This window comes from Mauremys mutica, chromosome 7, assembly GCF_020497125.1.
Source record: "Mauremys mutica isolate MM-2020 ecotype Southern chromosome 7, ASM2049712v1, whole genome shotgun sequence".
In the NCBI taxonomy this organism is placed as follows: domain Eukaryota; kingdom Metazoa; phylum Chordata; order Testudines; family Geoemydidae; genus Mauremys; species Mauremys mutica.
In genome coordinates, this window is record NC_059078.1 from 120,632,990 (window position 1) to 120,655,872 (window position 22,883).

Consider the following 22,883-nt stretch of genomic DNA (forward strand, 5'->3'; position numbering starts at 1 on the left):
GGCCTTCTGCAGGTAGCCCACTTGCTTTTACCCTCTCTTCTTTCAATATACCTGCTTTGAGGTTCCCATGGCCCAAGACTGCTTTCACTTCTCTCCGTGGCACAAGCTTTTCATGAGCCTAATGGACTTATTGCAAGCAAATCAAGCAGAATTTTTCAACAGTTTTTCTTTTATTTTACACTCCATAAAAACATTGCAGTTTTTCTTTCACATTCACAAGATCTTCAGGGAATTATTGCTATTTCCCATATTTAAAAAAAAAAAACAATAAAAAAAAGTCAACGGACAAAGCAGCAGCACACACCGAACTCCCTGCAGACACAGAAACTCAACACAAAAGACAGTCAGTCTCCTTGTGAGAGACAATTTTACCAGAAGAAACATTAGGTGGGAGTGACCATACATATGACAGCAAGCCATGTAACACTGAACAAGACCACTTTTCTCCACATAGTACGAACCAGTAACACTTTGAAGAGGTCAGAGGATGGGGCTGAGACTTTTAGTCTAAATTCCACCAATTACAGTTTCAATGGATGGAAGAGTGACTTTGAGGAGGGTTAGATAGATGTTCAAGTATTACAGGGCAGTTCTTAAATAACAGATGAGATAGTAGCCTGATCACGTCATTTAAAGTCCCTGGTTCTCTGCGTTAGGTAAAAGCACATACAGTACAAAGGCAAGTGCAGAAACACAGGAAACGCCACACCTAAATAGATCAATGGTCCATGTAATCAAATATCTTGTCACAGAGAGTGGCCAATGCCTGATGCTTCTGAGAAAGGTGAAAACCCCCTCTAATGCCCCTGATTCTGCAATAATAAAACCACAAAGGGAAGTTTCTTCCTAACCCCAGCTTCAGATCAGCTTAATCCCTGATGCATGAAACAAACAGCAAGGAAACAGGCAAAACGAGTATTAGAGTGCTTGCCCTCCCTGTCATTTCAAGGATTGTGCTTTTCATTTGACTTGCTCTTTCCTGATACAGTTGTTTATTGCTTACACTTTAAACAAGGCTGTTACAATTTTTCAAAGAGACAGGAACCGAGAGACTGTTGTATGGGTCTGACCCTTTTACGTGGAAGGGGTTCCATTGTTCCATAGGGATCTGGAAGTACAGTAGTGGTTGCACTCTATTAAAAACTTAGAAAAGCAATGTTGTTTTGTTTGTTTTTAAAGAGGACATTAAATCTCTAGAAAGCCAGCCCTGCGTACATCACTTTTGTTTGTAGTCAGTGTCCATATACACAAGTTACCACCAACTATGACTATTCCATTTTGGAATAAATCAGTGAGGCCTTCTGTATTGCACGTTCATGAAATGTTCTTATTGGAATCACAGTTGGTATCAAAGGAACATATTATTTCTCATTTCCAATAGGGTTTAGCATGATGAAGATGCAGTAATAGGACTAAGTTTTAGCTGATGGACAGGAGAACAAATGGGCACAGAACTCAAGACTGAGGTAGGAAATGTGTAACATGAGCCTTCAAAGTTTTTGCTTAAAGTCAGTTCTTCTGCAAAAAAAGACACAGCTTCCCTTTTGCACGAGGCAACAGGGGGGCTAGGAGTGGAAGACAGGATCTCTGACTCATACTGTAGTAATTGGCCCATGAATCCAAAATTTGGTGAGATCAGACTCCTACGTTGTTTGATGTAATCAAATGCCTCCTCCAGGCGGAACTTTTTCGTTTTCATGAGATAAGCCATGCAGATGGTGGGGGAGCGTGAAATTCCGGCTTCACAGTGTACCAGGATTTTGCCTCCAGCTCGCCTCACGCAATCTGGAAAGAAATAATTCATTACAGACATTAGTTCTCATTGCGGACAGGAAGCATGCTGCAGTAGCCATTTCAAGTGACACTGAAAACAAAATGCATCATCTAGACGAAGCCACATGTCCAGTCATCCAGGAGGAGGGTGAGTCCCCCTCTTATTAGATACACAAACAATTCATAATCAAGCAGAGATGGGCCTGAGTCAAAATACAGATTGGGGTCTGCTTAAGAATTGTCCCTTTGGTCCCAACGCTAATTTTAATAAGTCTTTTTCCCTTCTCTTCTGCAAAAAAATTAAACAAATTCTCTTTTCCTACAAAGAAAAGATGGAAAGCAATTCCATGGTAAGCAGAATGTTGTATTTGTTCAGCTTTGTGGGACAGAGTTTGGTACCCAACAGGCATTTGTATGATGCTGCCCTTCTAGCTAGCATAACATTTTCTTCGTTAGTGCTCAGAGTCATCAATGCATGGGGCCAGTTCTGCTGTCCTAAACTGGACAAAGCTGCCGTCATATTCAGTAGGAGTTTCACTTGGGATAGGACTGCAGAGTTTGATTGGGTAAGTTCACTTGGGCAACTAGTGTTTTTGGAAATGATGAACCTGAACCTCACTTTGGTTTTGAGAGACAACATTACATGTATTTGCCTTCATTTGACAGCTGTGTTGCAAAAATACTCCCAAAACACCAACCTAAAACCACTCTTAAATGGTCCCAAACTGGAAGATAGACAGTTATTAGGTTTGCACTGGGCAAGTATCTCAACCCATCTTTGAAAGTCTCCCAGTGAGCTGTCGAGCGCAGTGGGTGAAGATAAATAATTGAGGGTTCATCCACATAGCAAAAATGACTGTTATAACACAAAACTAGAGGAGAAATACAGCACCATAACACAGCTGTAACAAAGCATGCACCTGTTTGATTGTAGGGCAGAACTGCTGTATAACATGGCTGGGTCACTGCTATGTAATAGCAAGGTCTCTCACCACTGCTAAGATAGGCTTCTAGCCAACGTGAAATACCATCTTTGTGCCCTGCCCTGGATCTCTCTAGTATGACACCCCTCCACCTCCCCCCCCCCACACACTCTTACAGTAGTGTGGGGATGCCAACCTTGATTCCTGCGGCTTCCACCACAATGTGCACAATAAATAGTATAAAGTCTCTAACTATAGCCCAGTTAAAGGATACTTGGACTTAAGTCAGGATATAAATGGCTTGTGCAAACTACCATTTTCCACATCAGGAGGCACTGAGGTTACTCACACAACACAATTATTGTTGTTAGATCAAAGAAAAATGCTTAAAATAAGCTCCTTCCATAAAAATCTAGTTTGAAAATAGAAATTCTCTGGTCAGGCTGGCTTGAGAAATATGTTCCCGAGTTTGCTGAGGAATGGAACATGAGTGTCTGCTCTATACGTGGCCCTGAAACAACATAGAAAGCTGAACACGTTCTCGTTTCTCTTTCCCCTTTTGTTGCCTGGCAAAGGACCAAATCCACGGCAGTTGGTTAAATTTAGTTGTTGTACAAAACAATCGCTGTGCTTGAACTGCCACAGAAATCTAGAGTGCCCACCATGTTAGAAATAAAAAGGAAAACCAAACGTTACACCAGCCTCAAAGTGTTTGGAGAGTTCAAAGTGACTCAACCTCTACCAGAAAGGGGGTGGGGGAAATAATAAAAAAACTCCCTACTGATTGTGGTGCACGGGAGTTTCCTCATAAAAATGTAAAAAGCCCCATAAGTCATCAGAACCAGAAAGCAATTAGGGGCTAGAAATGTATTTTACAACCTGCAATCTACCCCTGGCTTTTTAAGAGTCAGCTGAATCTGAACGTCCGAACTAAACTACCAGCAACAGAGAGGCAGAAAGAAGAGACTTCACAATTAACTTTGTGATTCCTCTGTTTTCCTTTCAAATGTTATTGACAGCCACCCTTTTACGGTGATCAATAGCACAAGTCTCCACCCAGGGTTACACCCATCTACTCTGTGTTTTACATTGTGCCTTCTTTTTGTAGTGCTCCACAGTTAACTGCCATGCCATTAACCCTATCTAGGTCTAGCCAATATCCTGGGGGTGAGAGGGGAGGTCTGGATCTTTCAGAAGGCCTCCCAATTTTATGCAAGATAGGGTTACTCTAAAGCAAAAGTCGAAGGGTGTGTCTACAGAGGGATAAAAAACCCTTAGCTGGCCTTGGTCAGCTGACTTGCGCTCACAGTCATCACTGAAAAAATGCTGTGTAGATGCTCCCTCCTCCCTGGGTCCCAGAGCTGAGGCCCTGGCCCAAGCCCAGAAGTAAACACAGTAATTTTCCCCCATGCAGTCCAGGCCCAGTGAGCCCAAGTCAGCTGACCCAGGCCCACCGCAGGTGGGACATGGGTCTTTTATCCCTGTGTAGACATACCCTAAGTTACTAAGCACTTGTCTACATGTAAAATGCTACAGTGGCGTAGGTGCACCAATGCAGCTGTAGCATGTCAGTGTAGACACTGCCTACTCCGACGGAAAGGGTTCTCCCATCGGCGTAGGTAATCCACCTCCCCGAAAGGCAGTAGCTAGGTCAATGGAAGAATTCTTCTGTTGACCTAGCTCTGCACCGGGACTTAGGTTGGCTTAATGCTGCCCCTCAGCATGTGGATTTCTCACCCCCCTGACTGAGATAGTTGATAGACCTAATTTTCTCATGTAGACTAGGCTTTAGTAATCAAAAGGACTTAAAGGAGAAGCAAGGCCAAAATGGCTCTGCAATAATGGGGACAGCGCCTGCCACAATGGGGTTCTGGTCCCATGACTGGGACTCCTAGGCATTACTGCAATACAAACAAACAAATAAATAAATACTAAGCTAACCCTGTATTCACTAGGAATCATGGGCCTTGTCCATAGGCCAAGAAAGCCAGTGGGAGTCTTTCCATTAACTTCAGTAGGCTTTGGACAAGGCCCGATGGGCAGAGGACACCCCCAGACGAAAGCTAGAAGGAAGACTGTCGTCTTTGGAAACATTCCTTTATTGTGCTGAAATTACATGCGTGTTTGCTGCAGTCTTACAGACACCTAAAGAAACCTCAATTATCTCCAGCACCATTCCATTGCCCCTGCCCTACGTATGCCTGCAGTCTGTGCAACTTGATGCCACTGAGTTGCCTTGTTCTGTCTTCTCCCGACAAACCCGAATATAAATCACATTTGTCCTCAAATTCTGCTCTCTACACAAATCTAGAAAAGAGACCCGGGAAGAAACTATGCTCCCAGTCCACATTTTCCTTATTTGCCTGCTTTAAATTCCTCTGCTGGTGAGGGAAAAAAAACTATCCATCTCATTTTATACATGCTTACAGTAAGCCTGGGCATTTGCAATGACATCTGGGAATGCGTGAAAATAATTTGTGCTTTCCCTTTTCTGGGAATGTGTGTAAATTAGTTGCCACATTTAGCCAGAAGAGATCTTTTTTAAATGAATCCCATTTATAAGACAGAATGGTTAAATGCAGTTTTCCCTTTCAAAAGTTAATTTGTGTGCCAATTCCATATGGATTTTGCACATAGATCTAGATTTAGTATTTAAACAGCGATTTTCATATTCAGACAGATGTAGATCTAGTTTTTAGGTCTGTTGTCTAGTGGTTAGGACAAGAGAAGGCGATCAGATTGCTGGGTTTTATTCCTAACTTTACCACTGACTTATGAAACCTTAAACAAAATCCTTAACTGCTCCATATGTCAATTAGCCCTTATGTGAAATCAGTATAACCCTTGACCGCCTCATGGGCCTTTCATGATTTGAAAAGCGCTTTGAGTTCCTTAGCTGAAAGATGCTATTGAAGTACAGAGTATTCCAGATTTTTTTAAATTCAGTGACTCTTTTAAATATTTTTTAAAGATACAGGAGAATAGCTATACCTACCAATGAAATCTATGGCTTCCTGGAAGTGAGAGCTGATGTCTGCCATGTGACTGTCCTCCACTGGGATCCATTTGTAACAATACTGCTCTTTAAAGGACTCCGAACCTTTCCTGGAGACATTGAGCAAGGCTGTGATGTGCAGATTGGCTAGGAACTCACACTTGGAAGCATGGTAGGCACTGCCAAGGTAAAGGAAAGGCAGGATTTCAACTGGACCACCCTGGAAGTTAAAGATAAAAATAGATGTTATTTTGCTTTTTTGCCCCTCCTCAAAGTGAGCTTTGTCTTAAGTGATGGCAGAATCAATGAACAGAGAAATTCAGCAGAGCCAGCGTGGGTGCTGACTCCCCTGTCTGGTGGTTTTAGATCCTGGCCAGTGAATCATGGTTAATGGCAGAGCCCACACAGAAAAAAGCTTTCGTTTTCTTGTCCGTCCACATCTGTAAGGTCCGAAATCAGTTCCAGCCCACTCGTGCGCATGATGTTTCCTGCTTTCTTTAAAGTGCTTCCCCTTAGAACCCACCCAAAGTGCTTTCATATGTGAAGCTAATTTCCCTGGAGTTTTTGCGGAGACAAAAAGGGTGGTGCCATTTCAAAGCAGTGCACAAAAGGTGTGCCCAGAAAGCCAGTTAGTGCTTTGAATGCAGGGCTTGGAAACCACGCACTCCAAGTATGTTAACAAGAAACCTCACGGTACTTAATTTGTAACCAAGAAAAAAACAACAAAAACCAAACAATCCCCCCCACCCCCAAAGACTTCCGAATGCCTAGATGTGTGTGTGCTGATTGTATGGCTGCTTTGAAAGCAAACCTGAAAGCATAAATGGATTGAAGAGTAAAGCACCTTTTTCACCCACACTTGCACAGTGACAGCTGGTGTCTGTTTGCAGAGCCTCCCCCGACCTTGGTGACAAAGCTTAGCTTAGCTGCCTCCATTTCCTGCCCGCCTAACAGCAGTAACACGGAGGCACAGAACTCTGCCACGTCATATGCACCAAACACTCACTCCTGCTGCTCTGGGCCACCCACAGCTCTCTGCCACCAGAGATGTAATCTCTGTTCCTTCTTCCACGAAAGGAAGTAAAGACTAGATGCGGGGGAGGAGGGGGAGAAGGGGAACAAAACCCAAAACACAGCCTGACAGAGAAGCATTTCAAAGTGACTGAATTCGGCAGGTAACTTTCCCATGGTGCGCTCACCGCACAGCAACCAGGCTGAACGGCACAGCCTTCATTTGCACTATGCTGAATACCTGCCTTAGTCTGGCTACTAATGCTGTTATTCGGCACATGCTGGGAAAGTGGCTGGAATCCGAGTGCTTTCCCTTTACAAGTCACCTAGAGACACGCTCCATAAGAGTGCTTTTTAGAAAGTGTTTTGTTCAGCAGTAAAAAGGAATGAACATTCTCAGCCTGCTCAGGACAAAACTGGCCTCCAGGTTCAAGAAACAGAACCCTACTGAACGAAATCATCTTGATCCCAGACTGAGAGCTGTAAACAGAAGAAGTGTTCCCCTGGGTGTGTTTCAGGTTATGAGGATCTCCCCAGTGGAAACCCCACAAAGAGGAAGTACCTGCCCTGTGTGTCCTCATCACGGAGAAATTGATCTATTCACAGAACCTAGTCCTCCCACTCTCACTCATAAGAACGGCCATACTGGGTCAGACCAAAGGTCCATGTAGCCCAGTATCCTGTCCACTGACAGTGGCCAATGCCAGGTGCCCCAGAGGGAATGAACAGAACAGGTAATCATCAAGTGATCCATCCCCTGTCGCCCATTCCCAGCTTCTAGCAGAGGAGCAGGCAACCTATGGCACGCATGTAAGCTGATTTTCAGTGGCACTCACACTGCCCGGGTCCTGGCCACCGGACCAGGGGGCTCTGCATTTTTACCATAGAATTACAAAATAAATCAACTGGAATATAAATATTCTACTTACATCTCAGTGTATAGACTATAGGTCAATATAAAAAAGTCATTGTCTGTATGAAATTTTAGTTTTTACTGACTTTACTAGTGCTTTTTATGTAGCCTGTTGTAAAACTAGGCAAATATCTAGATGAATTGATGTACCCTCTGAAAGCCCTCTGTGTATCCGCAGGGGTACATGTACCCCTGGTTGAGAACCACTGATACAGGGGAGTGAAAAGCGTTGGAGATCAAAGGTAGATAGGTGCGTAAGTCCTTAATGGCTGATAATACATGTGGCAGTTCTTTTCCTGCCCCTGCTTTAAGATTTAAGTCCCCTAGAGTGACATTTGCTGCTTAAGGATTTTGAAAAGGAAAGTCTCCTTTTGCTGACTGTGATGTACCTGCCAGTGTAATGAGAAAGTCAACAAAATAGAATATTTGTGCTAGTTATGCTGGTTTGTGGTTTTCCTTGTTTTGAAAACACTAGTACAAGGTGCTACTGAGCAGTATTTGGAAGGGCTCTTTATTTGACATGTGGATTGTGATTCACACTACAATGGCTTTTTTACTAGTACCCAGGGCTGTTTGCACAGCAGTGGTATGCAGATATTTCACAAGTTAGATGCAGCTATCATTTGTGATCTACTTAGGGGCTTTAATTCAAGAGGCATCATGATTCCTTTGGCTGTCAGTACCTCCAGAAGAGTTGCCGCAGTTTCTCAGATCAAGATTTGGTTATTTCTCAATTGGGGTGGCGGGGCGAGGCCGGGGGGAATCAGATATGTACAAATATTGTTGTCCCAAGATACCACAAAGACTATCTGGCACATCTGTAATTATGGATTTTTAAAAAATAAGACACATGGTATTTTGCTTTTTTTCCTATTGCTTGGGATAAGTGAAAGCTCTTTCTGTGGGCTCAGTCCTGTACCATGGAAGTTAATGGGAGCAGAAGCTGGCTGCTGTGAAAATATTATGTATCATACACTTTATATATATATATATATTTTATATAATAAATAGTTAGATTCTAAGGTAACTAGATTGTAAATTTTTTTGGACTTTTGCACGAGATGGGGGCAACACGTTGCAAAGAGGACAGAGGATTCCTCGAGTGCCTTTCCCTTTAAGCCCCTAAGAAATAACCTACAACTAATCTGAACCTCAGAGGTGCAGCAAATGCTATGTTCTCCTTACCCCTGTTTCCCTTTCCCTATATATTTCCCTTCCCCTATAGCATTTGTCAGATCATTTTGAATCTGTTTGCTCTGTTAAGTGGTATTTGCTGGCTCCAATCCTAATCTCAAGTCTTCAGCACTTATGACCCCAGGAAAACAGGAAAAAACACAGACCCATTCTTTGACAGCTTAATTGAAGCACCAGATGAAAATAACAGAGTGAATAGTCAATTATAACAGGAAGCCCTGGAAAATGTCTATGTGGGGGAAGGGACAGGGAGAATTATTCACAACTTCCCCTAAACACACCTGATCATAAGCCGGTTTGTGGTTGGTGCTCTGCTTCTCACAGTGGCTGTTGAGGTTTCTCTCCGTTTCATTTCTCTCTGGGGAAATGGGTTTTACATCGACACAGCACTCAGGATATTGAGAGTAAAAGGTTTCATATCCCCCTAGGAAAAAACAGAGAGAGAAATATGAATTTTCAGGTTTATGAACATTTAAGTTAATTAAGCTGGCTCACAAATTAAGCTTCCAATAAATCAGAATACTGCGTAATAAATGACCAGGCCCATGCGGTGTTCAGTAACAAAGAAAGTTCCATTCAGTCAAAGTGTTTGTTTAAAAAGGCTTTGTGCTCTCAAAGAAAAACTGTGCGACCGCTAACAATTATTAACTTGCTAATAAACTGATGGATGCAGATTAAAACCATTTGTGAATGTAAATTTCTTGGATCTGGCAAATATTAACTTTATGAGGACTAAACATTTAATGTGTTTTATAAATGATCAGAATTTCTAGCACTTGAGATAGAAAAGGAGATTTCTACATACAGTTTTCATCCTCTTTATGTCAATTATTACTCTATGCATTGTGACAACAAATAACAAATGAATTCCATATATTTGCATTTTTATACGAGTATAAGCATATAGGATGTGTTTACACTGTGATGATTAATTACACAATCACCAGGGATTGCAAGTTAATGAAGATGTTTTGAATGAAATCGATCCATTAAATAACAGCCATAAAACTTAATGAAATCCTGTGATAGCCTTTGACAACTGGATAGCCCCACATGAGCTATTCTGCACCAGTTTACGTACAGTGTTATAGTCACTGCATTGCTAATGAAAAGGAATTAATCCTATTATTACATTGTAACTCAAAGTTTGTCATTAGCTAAACTGACATCTATTTCACCACCATGAATATTCTGCACATCACTTTCAAGCGTGAATGCGAATAACAGTTGGAACAGAAACCATTTAAAAGCCATTTTTGTACTTTATTAATTGCACCTTTTAGTGAGTTTCCAGTAAAAGAAAAAAGGAAGAATAAGTCTTAACAGTAAATTTAATAAGCCTTAGGAGCGTGGCCCATCAGGAAATAAGACCCCTTGACCAAATAAATGCAAGATATGCTTAGCTGACTCGCAACCGTTTAAGACCACTATACTGTGTCAGTGCACGGTATCGTATTAATGGAATTCCTCAAGAACAACAGAAGTGCTAAAGTTTTGAATGACTGCATAAGAAAACTGGATATATTCGCTACCCAAATAAAGATACAGTCATGCTGACATTTTAACCTGTGCCTCAGTACGCAGCGTTTGAGAGGACATATGCTGAAATTCATGCTGCTCTTAATAACAGGGGTGCTGGAGTTGCAATATCTTTTCTATTTTCTTCAATGGGCTTTAGATCAGGCCCTAGAAGGATAGGAATTCCATCCATTCATAATTCAGAAGCATATCTTTCCACCTACTGCAAGCCAGTGCAGCCCTTTGCCAGTGAGTAGGTCAGGAGGCAAATAAATAAATAAAATACAGGGCTTTCAAGGGGCTAATAAAACAATATCCAGGGCAAATAGTGTTGGCTTTTTAGGTAAGTATTACAAGCCCTCCAACTCACTCACAACCATGCTTTGAAATTGCCTCTCAAACACCCCAAACTCCATCTAGGTTTTGATCAGTCTTCCTTGTCTTCCTGCTGGCGTTGCGTAGGAAGAATCTATGTTATTTATATATTTTAACCATTATAGCTTTTTATGACCCATATTGTTGTTTTCACTCTTGAATAAGCATAGAAATCTGCCCAAGAGAAATCTAGATCTGTCTTCCACAGAGACACAGATTTCTCTTGGGCAGATTGTGTATGCAGCAGGCAAATGGTTAAGCCTTGAGGATCAAGATATTTGCAGACCATTCTTAAAATGAGTCATCGGCTCATCTGGTCCTCCAGCTCTATCTCTCTCTCCCCCCTCCTCCTTCCCCTCCCCACCCAACCTAACGTCCTTGAGGTTATTTCTGCAAATACTAGATTGCTCATTACATTGAAGCACAGTACAGATCTCTATTTTCATCAATAATTAACGTAATTCTTGTTATATGAAGCTAATACCACTACCCAGCAGTAAGTCATTTATTGTTCTACCCTTCAATGACCCCTTCCCCTACACACACACACACACACACACTCTCACAGTTCACCTCCACTCATGGAAGATCTGACATGTTGAACTCCTAGAGCTAACAAGTTAAGGGAAGCTTACAAAAAAAATAAAAATAAAAAAAAAAAAAAAACCACCACCTACCCAAACAGGCATGATGTACTCAGTACTAAAAAGTATCAGAGGGGTAACCGTGTTAGTCTGGATCTGTAAAAGCAGCAAAGAATCCTGTGGCACCTTATAGACTAACAGACGTTTAGCAGCATGAGCTTTCGTGGGTGAATACCCACTGGACGAAGTGGGTGAGCTCATGCTGCTAAACGTCTGTTAGTCTATAAGGTGCCACAGGATTCTTTGCTGCTCAGTACTAAAAGCAATTCTTTATAGAATTGTACAGGGCACTGTGATTAGCCGACAAGAGTTCTGACTCATCCCTCTATCTCATCATAACTGCCTGGGTCAGGCCCCAGTTAGCCACACTTTCCCTGTAGCCAGTGCCCCCTCTCTTCACACCACCCCCTTGAATGGTAAACAAGGATGACAGGGAGAAACTGGCTCTCTTATGGCTCTTCGTGTTTATGTCCTCGCTCTACAGTCAGATGATTTTTAACACAATTCGAAACACAGACTGCGGCTTTAGGACAGCCTGCCTACCAAAGCCAGCAACAGCTTCCAGGAAAAAATACCCTTCAACAATCAACAGGATGATCCATTTCATGTACCTGGGATTAGGCAGCAATGTTAACGTTACAGAAAACAAAATTAAACTGTTTTCTGATGAGTGATCGGAGAGTTTCGAAAGTGATTATTTCCTTCTGGCATTTCAGAAGAGGGCATCTCCCGGAACCACAGTGACTTCCAGGGGTCTGTCTCCTTACTGAGTCAGCCTAGCTGCCCACTGAGTCAGCCTGGCTTGTTTCAAACCGCACCATTTCCTAAATGCTGCTACATGTTTTATGTTCCTGCTCTGGTGGACTCAAGCTTTCAGTGTGTTTACCGTAAATGAAACGGGGTTGGGGGGGGAAAAAGGGAAGAGAGTCTGTAGTTTTACTAATTAAGGGAAAGTACTTCTACACTGAGTGGATATAAAACATTTTGCAATAAAACCCCTGCGTGTCACTCTTCCTCCGCTATATTACATATCCCACAAACACAACTTCAAAGTGAGGGGCAGTGCATTACAAGGGAAAAGATGGTCTCGTGGTTAAAACACCGGACTGAGAATCAGCAGATCTCGCTCTTTTCCCAGCTTTTCCTGAGTGACCTTGGACAAGTCACTTAACACCCCTGTGAGGTGGAGGTTGAAAAGCTTAACTCGGCATTTGGAAAATGCTTTGAGCTCATCCAAGGGAAGAGGATATAATATTACTACATATTCCCATCTCGGGTGATGGGGGCCTTCCTTCAGCCTTGTACCATGGAATATATACCTGCATCTCACGCAACTACACTCCTCTCTGTTGTGTTGTGATGGGGGCCTTCCTTCAGCCTTGTACCATGGAATATATACCTGCATCTCACGCAACTACACTCCTCTCTGTTGTGTTGTGATGGGGGCCTTCCTTCAGCCTTGTACCATGGAATATATACCTGCATCTCACGCAATTACACTCTTCTCTCTTGTGTTGTTCCTTATATGACGCACAAATTGCAATGAGACTATGCGAACAGAAGAATTGATCAAATTACCCTGTGGTCACTAAAAGATTACGCTGGATGCATGCTTATCAATGGACATATTCTCAGGTTTGTAATTCACACAAACCACCTATGATTTACAACTTCTCCTCTCCTCACTTACAAATGCCCTACTTTCCCAGCATTGCTACAATCTATTTGTTTATTGGGAGGGATGGAAGCCTTTTTCTTTGTTTTAAATTTCCACTTTACATTTTAAAATCCTTTAAGGAATAAAATCTTCTGTTATTTCCTTGAATAGAAAACTGCAGCTTAAGAGTTGCAAGACCACAAGTGTTACTGAAAAAAGTATGGGACAGGGCTTCTGTTTCTTTACACGGATTTCCCCCTTCTCCCCCACGACCCCTATACTCCCCTTTACTAATAGCTAAAAGCACAGGCAGATAGGATTAAAAAAAAAAAAGGAATGAAAACGCAAGGCTAGAAGGACAAAAGAGTTACAAGGAGAAATGAAGGAGAAGGGTGAGCAGGGCGGACAGAAGAAAGGGCTGATTGCTCATTTTTATTGTTTTATGACCCATGCATTACACAAAGGAAAACAAAAACCAGCAATGAAAATGCTATAAATAGTCATTGGGAGTACTGTACTGGTGCCATCAGCCATTGGATTCTCACGCTGGTGAATTACTGTGGCCCCAGAGAAGTCTTTTTAGCACTGTTCTTCCCAGATTACTTAGGTGTTCTCTGCTCTGCTGAACACGGGAGCAGATTACTTGGATTTTCAGTTATACGCAGGAGTTATGGCATGTCTGACTGAGGTAATTTCCACCATTTTAGAGGATTTCAGACACTCAGCAACACTGCCAAGTGAAATAATCCATTATTCCCTTACTGGCAGAAAGAGGAATTCATCATTTAAATAGTGCCCACACTGCCCAGGTAACATCAATGTTCAGGTTAGCAACAACAGCCCAGCATACTTTTACCTGCATGACTCATTAACCCTGCAGATGGCTCTAATTCATCTCCATGTTGAAGCCACCTGGTTCCATGGTAATGAACCACACACACACTTCAGCTCTTATTCCTTAAAGGTGGGTTCGGCCACCCTAACACCAGGTCTAGTGGCCAAGGGACAGACAGGCCCGGGTCTACCGGGGGTGATTTGCAGGGTGAGGAAAAGAAATGAAATGAAACTTCAATCCTTGAGGGGGCCATTTAGGGATTAGGGGCACAAATTGGGGGTTGGTCCTGCTTTGAGCAGGGGGTTGGACTAGATGACCTCCTGAGGTCCCTTCCAACCCTGATATTCTATGATTCGGGGTGACCTCCTGTGTGTAAAATATGGCTCATGTCCCCAGCCCAGGGGTGGATGCTGATCAGGGGATCAGCTGTTACCTGGCTCCACTGGCTGGAGGCTTTGATCTGATTTTGTCGATAAATAACTGAGCTGGGCTCCCGCTTCACTGAGTGCTCATCTCTCCCCTTCACTCCTTTGTTTTCTATTCTACCCACCTCTCACTACCTTTCTAAGCCCCCATTTCTTCCCCCCCCCCCCAAAAAAACCACAATATATGGAGATATACCAATCTCCTAGAACTGGAAGGGACCCTGAAAGGTCATCGAGTCCAGCCCCCTGCCTTCACTAGCAGGACCAAGTACTGACTTTTGCCCCCGATCCCAAGGATTGAACGCGCAACCCTGGGTTTAGCAGGCCCATGTTCAAACCACTGAGCTATCCCTGCCCCCAGCTTCCCAGGCGCCCCTTCCCATCGCCCCCTGACCTTTCAGGAAGCAGACCCTGGCCCCGGTCTCGGGCAAGCTGGACAGCAGCGCGTTGAGGACGATCTGCGCCGTGCTCTCCTTCTTCAGCTTCTGCCAGTGCCCGGTGCCTTGATCCAGGACGATCACCGCCGCCAGCCGCGCCGCGGCCGCGCCTTCCCCCGGCAGCAGCAGCCGGGTTCGGGCCGCCTCGTCCGGCACCACGAAGTTGAGGGGCACGGGGCCGCCGCGGGCCCGGCGCATCACGACCGAATTGAGGTTGACATTGAGCGCTCCCCGCAGGCGGGAGGCCGAGTAGGACAGGTAGGGTCTGCAGTCCAGCACCAGGCAGCGGGAAGGCTCCTTCCGCAGGAGCTTCCGGAGCTGGCGGCAGTCGAGGGCCGTCACCTTCTTCATCGCTGTCCCCGGCCGCGGCCCCCTCTCCTCGAGCCTTCGCCGGCGGCGGATCCGGCTGCACTGAACGGGGGTCTCGCTTTTGCGTGGCTTAAATTGAGGATGGGAAGAAAGGGAGGGAGGGGGGATCCCCTCTACTGTAGGGGCCGGGAGCTTAACTGGGCGGGTTACAGCTGGTCCCCTAGTCCCCCCTGCCTGCCGCTGCGGCGCGCCCCGCTCCGCCGTTGCATTTCCACCGAAGCAGCAGGGGATTCCGTTCGCCGGGGAGGAAATTTATCTGAATGGAACGCCGGCTCCTGACGGCACTGCCCATATAAGGAGAGTGACGCCACCAGCGTTCTAAATATGGGCAACCCCCGCCCCCTCCACGCCGGGGCCGCGGCCACTGCCACTAAGGTGGGGTGGGGGGGGGAGGGACGCGAGCCCCTCCCCCCCACCCGGTGAGCAGCGCCCGGGGGGAGGAAGAGGGGAAGGCAGAGGCGCTGCTCAGCAGAGTTAGTCAGCCCCGAGCAGAGGAAGTTGAAGAACGCCTCAAAAATTCTCCAGTCATCAGCCTCCTTCAGCTCACTCATCACCGCGGGCCCCGGCGGCTTCGTAATGGCAGCGAGGAAGCGCGATGGGGGAGCAGGAAGCGGGCGGGAGGAAGGGCAGGGGTTGCTCACCTTCCTGAGAACCTGGGCCCCCGGAGAAGGCGGGGGCTTCAGAGGGCTGCAGCTACCTCCTGGGGTTGGTGTTAAAACCGTAGCGAGGCTTCTGATGAAGGATGCGGACTGGGGTGTCAATCGACAGGAAACACAGGCAAGGCCCTGGCTACAGGCATCAGGGCAGAGCCCTAAAGCAGAGGCAAAGGGGCTAGAATTTGCACGTTACCCCCATTTCTAGGAGGAATACGTGACCCCCGTGTGAGAAGAGCAGATTTGTCTGTCTGCACCAGGGGGTTCCCGCCACCATGGTGGCTAAAAGCAAGGCAGCTCCCCAGTGTAGACAAGGCCTAAGATACAGCACAGTCTGGCAAAACACAGGGTAACATTCAAGGAGAATTAGGATAGCTTTGCCATGGTAATAGGTTTTAAAGGGGGAGGAGATGGTGTAGGGGAGGGTATGATGTGGGAATACGTCCTGAAATCCATCAACCCCTTTTTTGCTTATTACTCTGACTTATATCATGTCTAAATTCTAGATTATAAACTCTTTAAGGCAGGGGACCTATTTTACACTCTGCAAATTACCTAGTACCCTTGTGGATGCTATAAGAATCATTAGGTACTTAGATCTACCCTCAGAGAGTGTGGGTGTGGAGAGTATCTAGCACGGTAGTTCTCAACCTATTTAGGCCCACAGTGTGTTATGTGGGCCACATCCAATACTACCTATACAGCCCCGAGGACGTCACATGGGCTGCAGCTGTGTGCTGATTGGGCAGCAGGTTGAGAACCACTGACTAGCACCATGGGGCCTCTGTCCCTAACTGGGACCTACCCAAATACAACTAATAAATACCACTTAGGGCATCTGGTGTGACATTTTATGTCATTGTACATATGTTTTGTAAGATGACCAAATGGACACTGGCAATACCTGAAAGGTCGGCACAACCGATACACGAAAGCATAAGCTCAGAACCAAACTACAGCAGCCACTAAAGATCATACTGGCCCTAATTCAAAACATTATGTATAGATGTCATTATTTAGCTGATGCCTCAAAAGTGTTCCAGGCAGCTCACAGAACATACTGAAGATGCTGTCCTTAACCCAAATTGCTTACAATTTAAATAGATAATAAATTATAATCTACCTTAATTTTTTCAAATACTACAAATATACCAAAGTACAAGATTCATCCTAACTCACAAAATAAGTAAAGAGGGTTATGATAAAGGGACAGGAGGGGAAGCGATATAACTATCTCCAGGGGGTCTGTATTAGTCATACACCTCTGAAAAGTCAACCCAAAAGTCAGCCTAAATTCAGGCCTCCTCCTTCTGTGGAATGCCAGTTGTTCGTTAGCTGTGAGGTCAGCCATATCACCAAGCCACGTGTCAATGGTTGGGGGTGGGGGGAATCACCTTTTCCATTGTGTAGCATTAATTTTTTAGCGACAAAAGCTGCACATTGGAACAACACTGTCTTGTTACCAGGTCGTCTCCAGGTATCAGGAATATATTCAGAATGAACCTTAAGGAAGAAGGCTCCAACTGAGCCTCCAATATCAAACTGGTCCTTTGACCTACCTCATAGCAGAAGTTCTTGATACGTAGAGAAGATGTCTGTCTACTTCGTAAAATCTAACGTGCAAAGAAAATGTTCGACGTGGCGTTAGGTACATGCTATTATTCTTTTTTATAGTGCCCCTTTCCCCTGCCTCTTGTAATCTCTCCACATGCCCCAGACTGCTCCATCCACCCTGACATCCCCCCAAACAGCCAGTCTCATAATGAGACCAAAACAGCCAATCAGATGTTACCAATGATGAGGAAAGTCTCTGGTGGGTGGGTAGAGCCTACATGCCTCAGCTACCTCTAACAGCTTGAATGTAGGCATGCTTTGTATTCCCATAGCACCTTCTACCCACAGTCTCAAAGAATAGCCTCACCCCTAACCCTGAGGGAGGTAACTATTATTACCATTTTGCAGGTGGGGAATCTAATAGAGAGGTGAAGTCTCAGGCACAAGGCTCAGCGTGATCAGAACCCACATTTCCTGCCTCCCAGGTCTGGGCTTTAGCCATGGACCACTCTTCCTCCCCCTCAGGGAATCTCAACTGTAGAGAGTGGACCTTGGAGAGGCTTCCCCCTTACCATTTACTCCCCCTGATTGAACCAGTCAGTGGGTGTGAAGCGGGGAAATTTGGAGACCAGGCAAGGGAACTCACCCTCTCCAACTAATCCTTCCTTATTCACGTCCACAGAACACAATGGAAGAGGAAGAGAAGGATATGGGAAAGTAGATGCAAAGTTCCCCTGCCCAAGAAGGGGGGAAACCAGTCACAGGACGTCTTCTCTTACTCTCAGGATGGAAGCACAAGAGAAAAGTGAGGGGGTAGAGGAGGGAGCCTGACTGCCCCATTCCCCAGCCCAGCCATCTGACAAAGCCCATGGTTACAGTGTTAAATGACAGGGACTCTTTCCTATAACACCCCTCTCACGTTTAGGAATACGTCAGCAATACAGGACCTGATCCTGTAACTTATTGAGTGCATGGGGTTAGTCACGTAAGGGCTGCAGGACTGGACCCAGGCTGTTTTCAGTTTGGTGTGAGGCATTGGTGTGGTTCCTTTATTTTGTGATTAGCAGGTGCTCAAAGTGAGAAGAGAGAAGGGGGTTGGATTCTTGTAAAGGGAAGTGGTTGAGCAAGCCAAAAACCACCCTGGTTTAGGTAGGAAACTCCCCTCCCCCGTTCTGCCTCCCTCTTTCACCTTCCATCATTACCTCCTGCTGCTGTGCTCTCTCTCCCCTCCTCCCCCTTGTTAATCTCTCTGGCTATTTCTTCCACTGTTCTGGGCTTTTTTATCAGCCCTCTCAGAGCAAATGGTCTCTTTCCTTTTATTTCTGACTATTTCCTTTAAATTATTTCATTCTTTCCCCCACAACCCGAGACTCTTTGTTTCTCCTTGTTCTTGGGAAACAATGAGAAACTTTTCCTTTGTGTGTCAGATGCGCTGGCACTTGGCTTCCGCTAGAGAAAAGGGTCAGAACAAAGCTTAACTGTAAATACAGGTAAAAGCTCCCACATGTGCAGTATCCAGGGTACACTATTCAAGAATAATATGCTGCCTCTTAACAGACCCAGCGTGCCTTTATTAAGAATATAATTAAAAAACAGCTTTAAAAAGGCTTAGTCAAATAAATAAACACTGCTCCTTTGAGCACTACATATTTTAAAGGGAAGAGAGACGTGATCAGCCAGCTTTCCATGACCACCTGTTGTGTTTATTAGTATAATCATTGCATATAAAGGCCCTGTTGTGTTAGGTGCTGTACATACCCCTTGTAAGAGAATCTTTGCCTCAAAGAGATGACAGTCTAAGTAGATAGTACTGAGAAAGGAAGTGCTGTTAGCCGCATTTGAGAGATGGGGAACTGAGGCACAGAGAGTTTAAGTGACTTGTCTGTGGTTACACATGGAAATCTATGAGAGCTGGGAGCTGGACCAGTTCATTAACCGCAAAATCATCCTTCCCAAAGCAAAGTCCTTACTCTGCTCTGGCCCCAATTTGTGAAGCTGCATTTCAAATGTGAGAGAGACTCAAAATGAGGGACAAAACCGCTGAGCAGACGGCTTGACATTTCTTTAAAGGCACATGAAGTTTTCCATAATCTCCCTTTCTAAATTCAAACTTGCTGATGTCAAACACAGAGCAGCAAGCAGTGAGATAGCAGGTTTGTGTCAGTGATGTTGGTAAACTGAGGTCTAGAAATGAAGGTTAAATACATACCTGGGATTGAGGGATGGCTGGAAGACAACAAACACAAGATTGGAGAGTTAAGGACACAGAGATTTGACAACTCTAATTCTCACTGTTCATAATCCTAATAAAACAGAGCAAATAATGAATTAATGATCCCTGCATTATAATTTATCTCAGTCTGAATATAGTAACATTGTCAAGTTCTGATTTTTTTTATTGCTATATACAATCAAAGATAAATACTCTGCATTCCATTACAATCTCTCACCTTGCTTAACGGCACCGCCAGTGTGATTCATTGTTGAATCTGACCCTCTTTTCAGAAAGGTGTTGCTAATTTGAAGACTAGTAATTGCACATGCATTTGTGATAAACTGAGTTAATTGATCTTTGAGTGCAGCATATGTAGATTCCAGCAAATCGTAAATGGCTATTGCCAAGGACTTATGCAAAACTGGATGCCACATATTGTAAAATTAGGCCCAACCAGCTGATGGAATTGGGGTTTTATTGTAGAATGAGTGTACCAGACTTGGAATCTATTCCAGATCTGCCACTAACTTGCTTGTTGACCTTGAGCAAGTCATAACCATTCTGTGCCTCAGTTTCCCCACCCATTAATGGGCATAACAACAATCACTTTTCACAGTGCTTTGAGATCTGAGGATTGAAAATGTTTCTGATAACACAGATAGGGCTTGATTTTCAGAGGTGGTGAGCACCTGCAGCTTCCACTGAGTCTAGTTTTATGAGCCAGTGGTTTTATGCACCATAGGCCTGATTCTCATCTTGCTTACACTCACAAAACTCCATTGATAGCTGTGAAGTAACTCCTGATTTACAGCCGTAGAAATGGAGAATCAGGCCACTTGTCTTAATTTAGAAGCTGCTCTTCTCTCAATTACACTTGCTGGTAATTACTTCCACCTGTGGCTTTAAATGGAGAACAAATTTTATAATCAATCATTCCAAATATATTTAACAGTCAGACTAACTCCTAGGCCAGGGGCTCTTATACTTCACAGAGCATAAACCCTCACCATTGATGTTAATGGAGTATCTTCTGAACATCTCTCCTACCAATCATGAGTGCATATCTCACCTGTCTTCCTATTTCTGATCCCATAACATCCCTGATGCAACTACACAATTGCATACGTGGAGAAGTATTTGTATATTTTAGCTGTCTTCAATGTGGTATAAAGCCCTTTTGCTTTTTTCATTGACTCTTCAAATCCTATCTATTCTTTTCCTCTCTCTGCCCCTACTGCACAGCACATGTTTCTCTGCCACTTGTTCCCAATCTCTTCCTTTTCCCCTGGATGTATTTCACAGTAGCTTAATCCTCCTCTCCCCCAGCACATGCTCCCCGTCTCCCTTACTCACCAGCCTGGTCTGCTTTATTCATACTTCCCTGGACATACAGCCTGGCCATCTCTTTCTAGTCTTCCCTGAACATTTGTCTACTGCAGGTGGCCCCAGTCCCTGTGGGTGGTCTTTGCTTCCTCTCTATAGGATAGTATAGGGAGTTGGCAGATGACATTATTATAGTTTTACATGTTCTGTTTGACTGACTGCATAGGCAATTAGATCTTGGAGAAATGATAGCATGGTGCAAGTTAGTGGGGGGATTGGGGTTTTTTTTTTTTGTGCTTTCTTTTAAGCAGACACTAAAGCTGCTTCTCTGTGCCTTGGTCTTTCTGACTCAATTGCTTCATCAGTGCCAAGCTGATGTCCATAGAATATAATCATGCAAGTGTACTCCACTGTACAGAATGCGTTCCGCGTCCCTCTCTGTGCCTGACCCACAGAGAATGAGGTTAGTCCAGTTCGGGCCGAAAGGAGTTAGCTCTTTAGCTCAAGATGGAGAATCTAATGGTTTTGGCTCTGTATGTCTCTGGTTCAACTCTCAGACATGACCAAGTTGGTGGCGAACATACACGCAAACAAAACCAATACAGGAATCAAAATATTGCATCCACCTCTTGTATTAGCAGCAGCCTTTAGCAGAGGCAGGTAGGCTGGCTCCCACTCCTTGTTCTTAGCAGTCTTACGATCCCCAGGCTTTGTACAGACACAACAATAGGACCAGCCAGCTTCCCACAAGGTGTTAAGTGCTCCATAGACCACAGTTTGAGACCTGCTGTTTCTAGACCATCATGAGTTGAACTTTTTACCATACAGTCTTTGGAAAGACACTTTTTCCCCCTAGATCGGCAAAAAGACCTAGGCCTTTTTCTACATTCTATAATCTTGATTTCAGCAGCTATTTATGATCTTCTGCAGAACCTTTGACCCTTTCTTGGTAGATTATCCTTGTAATGTAACAAATTATAGAAAAACCCTACTAATAGAACCCATAGATTTCCAGGACGTAACTTACACTGATTATACCTCCATTGCTCCAGTAGCTCTATTGGTATGTCTAAGGTTTTTCCCTCAGTGACATTTTGAATCATCTAAAAGGAGGAATCAAATCATCAGAATTTTAAAAGCATTTAGTTCCAAATAATCTCAAACACACATTTCTCATGAAGGGAAAGAAACTTATAAAAGAGTAGAAAATAATTTGCATTCCTTAGCTTTCCTCATTTCTCCAAGGCTCCCACCTACTTAACCCCAGGTAAACTTTGTATCAGCTTATGACATCCGGTGAAAGTACACTACAGCTTATTAAAATTTAAAGCCATTGCTCCAAGGGAAAACACTGAAAGCTATTTTATAGATTAGCCAGTGGGCAGGATGAGGCTTGTACTTTGTATCTTTTTGATAATATAGCCAGTTAGAACAGCTTTATAAAATAAAAGTCATCCTCTCACCTCCCCGCTTTCCCCCCCGTGCACTTTCAGCTAGTTATATTTTTCCACTTTGTGCTCTAACTGGTGTGGTGCTAAGAAGTTTTGCATTCCACTCCAGAAGTGGCTACATTTCATTGATGGGTGAAGTAATCAGAGTTTATGTAAAGCACTTAGAGATGCTTTAGACGAATGTGAATGTGCAAGGATAATAAAAGTAACTTATAATTTAAAAGAGGATGAAGAGTAATTTAAAATGTGAAGGGTAACTTCTTAGGCATGTGTTTAGTTCACATATGTACTGGGGAACAGAGGCCACGACTAAGGGCTTGTCTATACAGAAATGTTTGACCAGTTATACTGGTGTAGTTAAATCAATATAGTTATACTAGAATAACTCCCTGTGTGAACACTCTTACTCCAGCATAAAACTAGCTTTTTTCAGTTTAGGTTACACACCTTTCCCAGCATAAGGGAATTAAAAAAAAAAAATAGGCACTCCTATACCAGAATAAGAGTCTCCATGAGGGGAGTCATACTGGTATAACTATACCGGTTTAGGTTCACACTGCAGTATGTATTGGTATAACTCTTCTCCAGTAGACAAGCCCTTAAAATCCCACTTCTCTA

At 44.0% G+C, this 22,883-nt stretch overlaps 1 protein-coding gene across 1 annotated transcript; it reads right to left on the reverse strand.

The window, feature by feature from the left end:
* Positions 1–163: 163 nt before the first annotated feature.
* Positions 164–15,335, reverse strand: DUSP5 (dual specificity phosphatase 5). The gene is made up of 4 exons (XM_045024919.1): positions 14,658–15,335; positions 9,091–9,233; positions 5,692–5,911; positions 164–1,785 (listed from the first exon to the last, which is right to left on the reverse strand). The coding sequence occupies exons 1-4, from the start codon at positions 15,049–15,051 to the stop codon at positions 1,385–1,387; spliced, it is 1,158 nt and encodes a 385-aa protein (XP_044880854.1). The 5' UTR covers positions 15,052–15,335; the 3' UTR covers positions 164–1,384.
* Positions 15,336–22,883: the final 7,548 nt, after the last annotated feature.